This window comes from Corythoichthys intestinalis, chromosome 13 (genome assembly GCF_030265065.1).
Source record: "Corythoichthys intestinalis isolate RoL2023-P3 chromosome 13, ASM3026506v1, whole genome shotgun sequence".
Classification (NCBI taxonomy): domain Eukaryota; kingdom Metazoa; phylum Chordata; class Actinopteri; order Syngnathiformes; family Syngnathidae; genus Corythoichthys; species Corythoichthys intestinalis.
The window spans coordinates 26,548,955-26,559,767 of record NC_080407.1 but is presented as its reverse complement, the minus strand read 5'-3'; the positions used below and the strand labels follow the sequence as shown (position 1 = coordinate 26,559,767).

General features: G+C 41.6%; 1 protein-coding gene across 1 annotated transcript in view; it reads right to left on the bottom strand.

Annotated features, from left to right (window-relative positions):
* Positions 1-4,637: 4,637 nt before the first annotated feature.
* LOC130928531 (gastrula zinc finger protein XlCGF57.1-like) overlaps positions 4,638-10,813 on the bottom strand; it is a 73,303-nt gene continuing 67,127 nt past the window's right edge. The window contains exons 4-5 of the mRNA XM_057855213.1: positions 6,108-6,237; positions 4,638-4,699 (exon numbers count right to left, since the gene is read on the bottom strand). Coding sequence (XP_057711196.1) covers positions 6,143-6,237 — 95 coding nt within the window. The 3' untranslated portion in view covers positions 4,638-4,699; positions 6,108-6,142. The remainder of the gene's footprint in view (positions 4,700-6,107; positions 6,238-10,813) is intronic.

The window sequence follows — 10,813 nt, the reverse complement described above, 5'->3', positions numbered from 1 at the left end:
GTATATCTTAAATGCATCTTACCTGATATAAAATGACTACTACATAGTCGGTGGTGATTTTTTGGTGCCCAGTTTTGGCGTCGAATAGCAGCCGTCCACATTGCTCTCCTCTCGGGATCTTTCGGAATACGGTAAAACTTTATGTCTTTCCGTCCACCTTCTCTGTTAGTGCAACCAACAGCCACACATGCCTTCACCATTTTGTTTAATCGCCGTTAAGTAGCAGAAAAACGCCGTAAATAGGAGGAATGTATGTAGCCTCAATGGGGAAAAACGATGTGTTGTAGTGTTGTATCGGTCGCGAACGATTCGTTCTTTTTGAACGAATTGTTTTGGTGAACGAGACCGAACTAATCATCATCTGCACTGATTCGTTCTATGAAGGTGGTGCTTGTTCGCTGCGTGGGAGGGCGTTGAGCAAGCGGCAGCGTCTTCTGACATCGCACACGACCAATCAGACGCCAGCCTCATCGCGGGCAGGGGAGGGACCGGAAACAGAATCAGGGCGTTTGTCACTCACGTCCACGTGTGGCCAATAAGCAGCCAGCGTGCAGGCAGGGGGGCAAGACTGAGTTTTGTCACTTCCCGTTCAGTGACTCGGTCCTCCGGTTCCTGACCTAGCTTGCTGCTAACTTGATTTTCCAGTAATGACTATGCGGTGAATGAATCAGAAAATGAAAGGAAATGACTTTGTCACATATTTGTTAACGTGGAGCCTATCAAATGCTGCTCAAACAGACAAAAACACCACACAAATCTAGCGAGCATTGTTTAGAGTAGTACTTTTCTCAACAAACTCGTGACTGCCTATGACGACATACTATCAAATTTACAGTAATTTAAAACACGGGTAGCTACGAGGCAAGCAAAAGCTGAGCTGCGGTCGCGTGACGGCAGTGAAGCGGGCAGAGAACTGTCACTATATGGAGGCTTCATGGCAGCGATATTTACCTCATATGTGCACAAAAAAAAATATTTAGTATGATCACCATAATACTGATTTGCAATGAAACTGTATATACATGTCAATTTTTCCCCGAGTGTTTTATTTATTTTTTTCGTGTCAGCGTGTCGGGTGTTGGTTGGTTTGACAAATTATGTCAATCCGTCCATCATGTGCTACTCAAGCGCCCAAAACAACGCACGCAGACACGGAAGATGTAGCAATATGTCTACATTTTTCTTAACAGACTAATGAGAGTAGAAAGGCGACATCGTAAAGAGCTAACAATTATTTCTCGTCAGCATTTGACGATCTGAGATGCGGGGACGACAGGGGAGGTGACCGGATTATTTTATTTATTAATACCAGTGCAAAGAAACAATATGATCACCATAATACTGATTTGCAATGAAACTGTATATACATGTAATTTTTTTCCGAGTGTTTTTTTTTTTTTTTTCTTCGTGTCAGGTGTTGGTTGGTTTGACAAATTATGTCAATCCGTCCATCATGTGCTACTCAAGCGCCCAAAAACAAAGCACGCGGACACGGGAGATGTCGCAATATGTCTACATTTTTCTTAACAGACTAATGAGAGTAGAAAGGCGACATCGTAAAGAGCAAACAATTATTTCTCGTCAGCATTTGACGATCTGAGATGCGGGGACGACAGGGGAGCTGACCGGATTATTTTATTTATTAATACCAGTGCAAAAATTCAACACGATCATCTTAATACTAAAAAACAAAAATACAACAGAGCGAGATGTAAATATGATGTGTTGGTCGTTCCATATTCAGAAATTAAACTTTCGATGTATTTTTATTTTCGTGACAGCAAACATGCTGTATATGTGATTGTATGTGTGATCAAGAACCTGCTAAAGAAAGTCCGTGCGCCCCCGCCCCCTACTCCCCTCACAAAAGGAAAATGTTTAACCGTGTCCTAAATCGAAATGCAAGCACGAGCCATGACTTTGAGCCCATAGAACTAGGACAGACGACGCGGAAGTTCTCCCTCGCTTTTGCAGCAGCAGGAGGGAGACGAGGCTGTCTGTGAAAGCAGAATGATACCGCCTGTCACTCATTTCTGAAACTACGACGAGTGGTCAATGTGGAAGAGAGGGAGGGACCAAGCAATGTCACTTCCCGTTCAGTTATACTGCGAAGCGGTCTTTGGTGATTCGTTCGGCAACGTCACTTCCCGTTCAGTAACCGAACGATTCGTTTGGGCGGGGAGGGAGATGAGGGGGGCGAACGATTCGTTGAACGATTTGTTTGAACGAATCTTTTTACTGAACGAACCGGAATGGATTCGTTTGCTCAAGTGAACGACAAATCTCGTCACTAATGTGTTGCCGGCCAACATGGTGCGGGGGCGTGGTTTAGGGCTGTGTGTGACGTCACGTGGGTAGGGTCTATATCACTTTAATATATTTAAAGTGTGCCCCCTCACTCTGGATGGAAAAATGCAATTAGAAAAAAAAAAAAAAAGACTTAAAAAAATATATATGGCGGAAAACACAGACAAGGCTGAAAAAGCAGTTTCTGCTCTTGCACCCCTCTTTAAAATAAACTGCTGTATTTTAAGACAAAACATCTGTTGCGTTTGATAGAACAATATGTCAATAGACCCTACTCACCTACGTCACAAAATGGGCGTGTCGCTGTTTCCGGCCGCCATACTGTACCTCTTTTTCAGACCTATTCTCATTGTTTTCAGTTAGTCGAGCAAGTTATAGAGCAATTCATGGAAGCCCCGGTGTTATCTGACGCTGTAAACCCATTGGATCCGTTGCATAAAAGGCGTTACGTGGAAAAGCTTCAGTTTATCCATTCGCCAGATCCGTATTTGATGCCTAAATCGATGATTTTCGACCCGCTGGTTCGCCGTCTTTGCCTGACATCTGCTCTCCTGATATTTACAACTATCTTGTCCACACAAAATCAGCCTATTCCCACGAAAATTTGAAAAACTTCAAGAGCTTGGAGGCTTATAAATACTTCGTTGCTGGTTGGGTGAAACAGGTCCTCGTTCGGCAGGAATCTATCTTGTGCTTGGAAAGGTGAGTTACGAAATTTTCAATTCAAAATCTTTTGTTATTGCTAACATTCACTGTCAAGTCTAATGTATTTCATGTCGTTTGTCAATGGAGTTAAGGCTTTTAATGTTTATATGGTTTAGCGATAGCACTCTCACTACATACATACGTGTATGTTGTCGGAGATTAGCCTAGCAATGATCTTAATTGTGGTTATTTGTCAGCCCCGTAGACGAGGCCAGTTTCTTTCACTTGGTACCAGCTAAATATTATTCAAAAAATAACGATGGTGGAAGAAAGGGAAGTCACAAACATCTTGAATTTGAAACTATGTCGTACTACGTCGTATGTTGTCGGCGATTAGCCTCGCAATGATCTTAATTGTGGTTATTTGTCAGCTCCGTAGACGAGGCCAGTTTCTTTCACTTGGTACCAGCTAAATATTATTCAAAAAATAACGATGGTGGAAGAAAGGGAAGTCACAAACATCTTGAATTTGAAACTATGTCGTACTACTTCGTATGTTGTCGGCGATTAGCCTCGCAATGATCTTAATTGTGGTTATTTGTCAGCCCAAAACCCTCTAAGTATATCTTAAATGCATCTTACCGGATATAAAATGACTACTACATAGTCTGTGGTGATTTTTTGGTGCCCAGTTTTCACGTCGAATTGCAGCCGTCCATTTCGCTCTCCTCTTTGGATCCCTCGGAATACGGTAAAACTTCAAGTCTCTCCTTCCATCTTCTCTGTTAGTGCAACCAACAGCCACACACGCCTTCACCATTTTGATTATTAATGTTAAGGAGCAGAAAAACACGCCGTAAATAGGAGAAATGTACGTAGCCGTAACAGGTTAACACTATGTTTTGACGGACAAGTGGGCGGTACCATTCAGGAGAGCGGAGCTGTGACGTCACGTGGGTAGGGTCTATAGACATAGCAAAAGGTAATATTTTCTTTTATTTGAAATTGTTGTCACAGTTATTAACTTAATCTGGGCATTCAATTTTCGCATCCAGGCACCTGTTTGGCCTCATCAGCAAAGTGTGTGTTCTCAATTCTTCAAGGAGGTATTTAAGCAATGTATTTTAATATGTTGTGTACATGCCTAATGATTATTTCTGCTTAATCTAATAGGACCCTGGCATGTCACTGTTTTTTCCCCTTTCTAATTAGTATTTCAAAAGTTTATAGTTTTTATTTATTTGTTTATGAAGTTAATGGGATTGTGCAATTTGTGGGGCTGGCGTTTGCTGTGATTTTAACCAAAGTGGCTTGTAGTGTTGCCGTGTTTCCAGTGTTCTTTTAAACAGGCTACTGATTATTAAAATTGTTTGTTTTTAAATTATACCAGCCCCACTAACTAGGATTTCTGGCACATGCACTTTCCTGTTTCTTTTATTCCAAATAAATACATTGTTTTGATCCAGTCCTAGCCTCTTGTTCAGTTTATTCGGAACATACCTGCATATATTAAATTGTGTCAGTGTGCCATTTTTGGCCACTACATATATATTAATGCATTTACCCATTCATTGATGTCCTGAATCATTGTTGGCCAATAGAAGCTAGGAATGGCTCTGTTGCGGGTGCCCTCGACGCTGCTCGAGTTCCCAGTACCAGAGTTATTGTGACACTCCATAAGGATAGTCTGCTTCCCCTTTGACTTGATGACCAGGCACATATATTTTATGAGGGGGGGGGCTTTTATCTGTTGGACGAAAATTAAAAAAGCAAAGAGAGTCTTAAAATGCAGTAGATTATAATGACCACCACCTGACAGAGATTAATAATATAAAATAAATAAATAAATAAAACTCGGCTCTGGACCTTCTCCCACCTGAGATTCACAACAGTTTCTCTTATTTTTATTTCAACATCTCATATCTTTCTCATTTTCTTCTTAAAAACAAAAATAGAACAAGTGCCTCTTTTTTTCAATTATTTAAATATCTTTATAAATAGCTTATGGAGCTGCGTTTTTTAAATGGCCAAAAATGGTCACTTGGCCTATATACCCTACCCACCGACGTCACAAAACCACGTGCTCGCTGTATGGTTCCGCCCACTTGTCCGTCATTTTGTCTCTGTATTAGCATTGGTTTCAATTGATCGAGGAATTTAAAATGCATTTCATGGAAGACCCGGTGCTTTCTGATGCCGTAAACTCACTGGATGTGTTGCATAAAAGGCGTTATGTGGAAAAGCTTCGTTCTATACAGTCGCCAGATCCATATTTGATGCCCAAATCGATGTTTTTCGACCCACTGTCTTCGCCCTGTCTGCCTGACATCTGCTACGCTGATGTTTACAATTATCTTGTCCACACAAAATCAGCCTATTCTCACGAAAAACTTCAAGAGCTTGGACGCTTATAAATACTTCGTTGCTGGTTGGGTGAAACAGGTACTCGTCCACGAAAATTCGGCAGGAATCTATCTTGTGCTTGGAAAGGTGAGTTACGAAATTTTCAATTCAAAATCTTTTGTTCTTGCTAACATCCACTGTCAAGTCTAATGTATTTCATGTCATTTGTCAATGGAGCTAGGGCTTTTAATGTTTATATGGTTTAGCGATAGCACTCTTAACTACATACATACGTGTATGTTGTCGGCGATTAGCCTAGCAATGATCTTAATTGTGGTTGTCAGCCCAAAACCCTCTAAATATATATTAAATGCATCTTACCAGATATAAAATGACTACTACATAATCTGTGGTAATCGTTTGGAGCAGAGTTTTCTCGTCGAATTGCAGCAGCCCATCTCGCTCTCTGCTCTCCGTGTCTCTCGGAATCCGGTAGAACTTCAAGTCTCTCAGTCTATCTTCTCTGTTATTGCAACCGACCGTCATACACGCCTTCACCATTTTGATTATTAATGTTAACGAGCAGAAAAACACGTCGTAAATAGGAGGAATGTACGTAGCCGTAACAGGTCAACACGATGTGTTGACGGACAAGTGGGCGGCACCAGTCAGGAGAGCGGAGTTGTGACGTCACGTGGGTAGGGTCTATAAAGGATTTAAAAAATAAATAAATAACGTAGAGGCTCATATATTCATGACCCTCTTTTCAGACTTATAACACAAATTTCCAGTATAATATCAGTTTTACTTACCTTTAACAATGAAATCACGCACCATTCGTCGAACCTTACGGCGCCCCACTTGAGTAGTTGGAAGCGTTCCGTCGACCAGGTACGTTAGAAGATGCTAGGTATCCACATCTTCTCGGATCACTCGAAGTATCTTTTAAGACAAATTCAAGCATTTCATGCCACTCTAAGAATTAAACTTACCACACAAGTTGGATATTTCCACTACTCGAGTCAAAGTTCGCAGGAACCTCTCAAAGATCGTGGCGTACACACACGCATAAAAACCCCTCAATGTCCGAGCCTAACGCATAAATCTATATCTCCCGTCATCCCTCGGGAGAAAATGGCGTCGATCTGCGCGTGCGCAGTAGCAAACCGTCATAATCGATGCACCCGTCACGATCGGGTAATGACAAGGGGTAAACTGCCAGCAAAAACAAGAACTACTACTTCCCTCCATTCTAGTAGGAGCCATGTCAACTGCTGCCACCCAGCGCCCGGAGGGATTCTCTTCAAATTGGTCCCATGAAAAATCATAAAAACCGGACATTTTTATGAATTTATAAAACCCGCCCGGACCACGAGGACACTACGTGAAAGTAGGACTTGTCCGGGCAAAAGAGGACGTTTGGTCACCCTAATCTATAGACAAGTTTCCTGAGCGAAATACTGGTGGCGCCATCTTGGACAATGTCTGCCTTGAACTTCCGGTTCAGAAAAAAACGACATGAATTAGGGTTGAAGTAAGCAGTGTTTTATAAAAGTTAAAACCTCAAAATTAAAGGAGAGGAACTCACTGAATCTCCATAAATGGATTCAGCACGACGTTGATGAGACGTAGATGAGATCGTATGATTGCTCTTATCACTTCGTTGATCATTCGTGGACAAAACTATAACAAACTGTCAGCCTGTGTTGACGTGAGGTATAGACCTTACTCACATGACGTCACAACCACGCCTCCGCGCCATGTTGTCCGTCTACTTGTCGTTTATATGCATTACTTGAAGTTTTACCGTATTCCGAGAGACCTGGAGAGGAGAGCGAGATGGACTGCTGCAATTCGACGAGAAAACTGGGCTCCAAACAATTACCACGGATTATGTAGTAGTCATTTTATATCTGGTAAGATGCATTCAATATATATTTAGAGGGTTTTGGGCTGACAACCACAATAAAGATCATTGCGAGGCTAATCGCCGACAACATACAGTTTCAAATTCAAGATGCTTATTTCTTCCACCATCATTACATTTTGAATAATATTTAGCTGGTACCAAGTGAAAGAAGCTGGCCTCGTCTACGGATCATCAGTTAAACAGGTGTGTCCAAACCTTTTGCAAAGGGGGCCAGATTTGGTGTGGTAAAAATGCGGGGGGCTACCTTGGCTGATTTACATATAACAATATATTTAAACAAATTTTAGCAAGCCCTTCTGTGTGTCACATTTACTTTTTTTTTTTTTTTTTTTCATTACTTCATAATTTCAACAATCTCGCCTTTGTGGCTTTCTCTTTCGACACTCGGGCTCTTGCGAAATACTGCTGCTGTGAAATTAAACTAGCTTCTAGTTGCTATAATTTCTCGCTGCGTATCTTCCCTGTAATGTTGTCGTACATGTCAGCGTGTCTTGTTCGGTAATATTATCGCGTCACATCGAACTCTTTGAAAACAGTGACTGTCTCTGCAAATGAGGCAGACACAGTTGTTGCGTGTTTTATTGAAGAAATAGTCCAATATCCACCTATCCTTGACGCGTCGGCCATCGCTGTCAACTTTTTTTTTTTTTTTGATTGTCGCCATTTTAAAAATCACACAGGGTAATGTTGCTTCGAGTGCTGCTCTTAAAGTTTTTCAAACTTTTGTGAGAATCGGCTGATCTTGTGTGGACAAGATAGTTGTAGATATCAGGATAGCAGATGTCAGGCAGAGAGGGCGAAGACAGCGGGTCGAAAAATATCGATTTAGGCATCAAATATGAATCTGGCGAATGGATGGACTGAAGCTTTTCCACATAACGCCTTTTATGCAACGCAGCCAATGAGTTTACAGCGTCTGAAAGCACTGGGGCTTCCGTGAATTGCTCTATAAACTGAACGACTAATTGAGAATAGGGCTAAACAGAGACGGACAATATGGCGGCCGGATACAGCGATACGTCATTCTGTGACGTCTGTGAGTATGGTCTATAGATTGATACACCGGCCACTTGAGTGACGAATATGAGATTAAATTACATATAATATTACATTTGCCGAATGCAGAAGGGCTGACACGGATTTTGTTGTTACAAGGAAATACTACAAGCTAAAAAAAATATTATGTCATTCTTTTTTATTGCAGATAATGATCACAATAAAAAAACATTTGGACAGCATGATTTCATTTCTTGTTTTATTCAAAACGATTGATGCATGTGCAAAACATGTCAATATATCACAATTGATAAAATGATGAGAAAAAAATTAACGGAGGTTAAGCATACGAGGAATATGTTAGCAGACAGCAGAGTTTAAGGGAGCCAAACTTTCACCTGACATTACGAGACACTCGGCGGCATTCAGACGGGCTTTCTCTCGCTGTCCTCGATAATTCCACCATCAATAGCATTTCTTAAAGATGCTGCAGTTAAAAAGTTCGTAGTTGGATCTAGGCTAGCTCGGCGAACCACCGTCGTGTCCGTGCCAGCCTCTGCCTCTCGGCTGCCCCCGGGAGTCAAGCCGTCTATCATCAAAGTAGAACGCACGCAGTCTCGACATAGACCCCACTCACCAACGTCACACAATGACGTGTCGCTGTATCCGGCCACCATATCGTCCGTCATTGTTTATCCGTATTCTCAATGGTTTCAATTTGTCGTTCAATTTATAGTGCAATTCATGGAAGCCCCGGTGCTTTCAGACGCTGTAAACTCATTGGATGTGTTGCATAAAAGGCGTTATTTGGAAAAGCTTCGGTCGATCCATTCGCCAGATCCATATTTGATGCCTAAATCGATATTTTTCGACCCGCTGTCTTCGCCGTCTCTGCCTGACATCTGCTACCGCGATATTTACAACTATCTTGTCCACAGAAACTCAGCGTGTTCTCACGAAAGTTTGAAAAACTTTAACAGCAGCACTCTAAGCAACATTACCCCCGTGTGACCCTTTACTTGCAATTTTCTAAATTGGCGACAATTTAAAAAAAAAAAGTTGACTGCGATGGCCGACGCTTCAAGGATAGGTGGATATTGGACTGTTTCGTCAATAAAATACGCAACAACTGTGTCTGCCTCATTTGCAAAGAGACAGTCGCTGTTTTCAAAGAGTTCGATGTGACGCGATATTAACAAACAAGACACGCTAACATGTACAGCATTACAGGGAAGATACGCAGCGAGAAATTAAAGCAACTTGAAGCTAATTTAATTTCACAACAGCAGTATTTCGCAAGAGCCCGGGTGTCGAAAGAGAACGCCACAAAGACGAGATTGTTGAGATTATGAATTAAAAAAAAACTAATAATAAAGCAAATGTGACACACACTGTGACAGGGCTTGCTAAAATTTGTTTAAATATATTGTTCTATGTAAATCATCCACGGTAGCCCCCCGCATTTTTACCACACCAAATCTGGCCCCCTTTGCAAAAGGTTTGGACACACCTGTTTAACTGATGATCCGTAGACGAGGCTAGCTTCTTTCACTTGGTACCAGCTAAATATTATTCAAAAAATAATGATGGTGGAAGAAATAAGCAGCTTGAATTTGAAATTGTATGTTGTCAGCGATTAGCCTCGCAATGATCTTAATTGTGGTTGTCAGCCCCAAACCCTCTAAATATAGATTAAATGCATTTTACCAGATATAAAATGACTACTACATAATCTGTGGTGATCGTTTGGTGCCCAGTTTTCTCGTCGAATTGCAGCAGTCCATCTCGCTCTCCTCTCCGGGTCTCTCGGAATACGGTAGAACTTCAAGTCTCTCCGTCTATCTTCTCTGTTACAGCAACCAACCGCCACACTCGCCTTCACCATTTTGATTCTTAATGTTAACGAGCAGAAAAACACGCCATAATAGGAGGAATTTACGTAGCGGTAATGCGTAAACACGACGAGTTGACGGACAATATGGCGCGGAGGCGTGGTTGTGACGTCATGTGAGTGGGGTCTATATGTCCATCAACGTGCAAGTCAAGTTGTCTTCCCTTGACTAACAGCGTTTTCCAGCTGTAAACAAATGAAGAAAAACTTGTAACACTTGGATTTATGCAGTGCCACCTAACACCTACTGATTAGCAACAGGCTAGCAGCAGCAGTAGTTGTAGTAAAAATTATTCTAATTAAATAGAATCATCATCGTAATTATCAACAGCAAAGGCAACAAGTCGTTTCATGCAGCAGATTTTATGTTTCGTATTTTTGGAGCACATAACTTTCATAAGACAGTGTCCGACATGAACGACGGCCGTCACCCGCAGGACAGCCTGCAGTTTGGACGTCTCCTTCCCTCCGGTATATTACGAGCACCCGAGGGCGTATGGTTTCCATAGGGACGGTCGGGACAAATCATTGCCAACTTTTCAGGATGCTCAAATTGTCCCCACCAACTTTTAAGAAACCTTATTTGATTATACAATGTGTTCACTTATATAGGTCATTTAGATCGTCTTCCCATATGTTGTAACGATTGAATTGACCCTACCATTATTGAGTGAATTATTTTCATTATGTTCAGACTTATA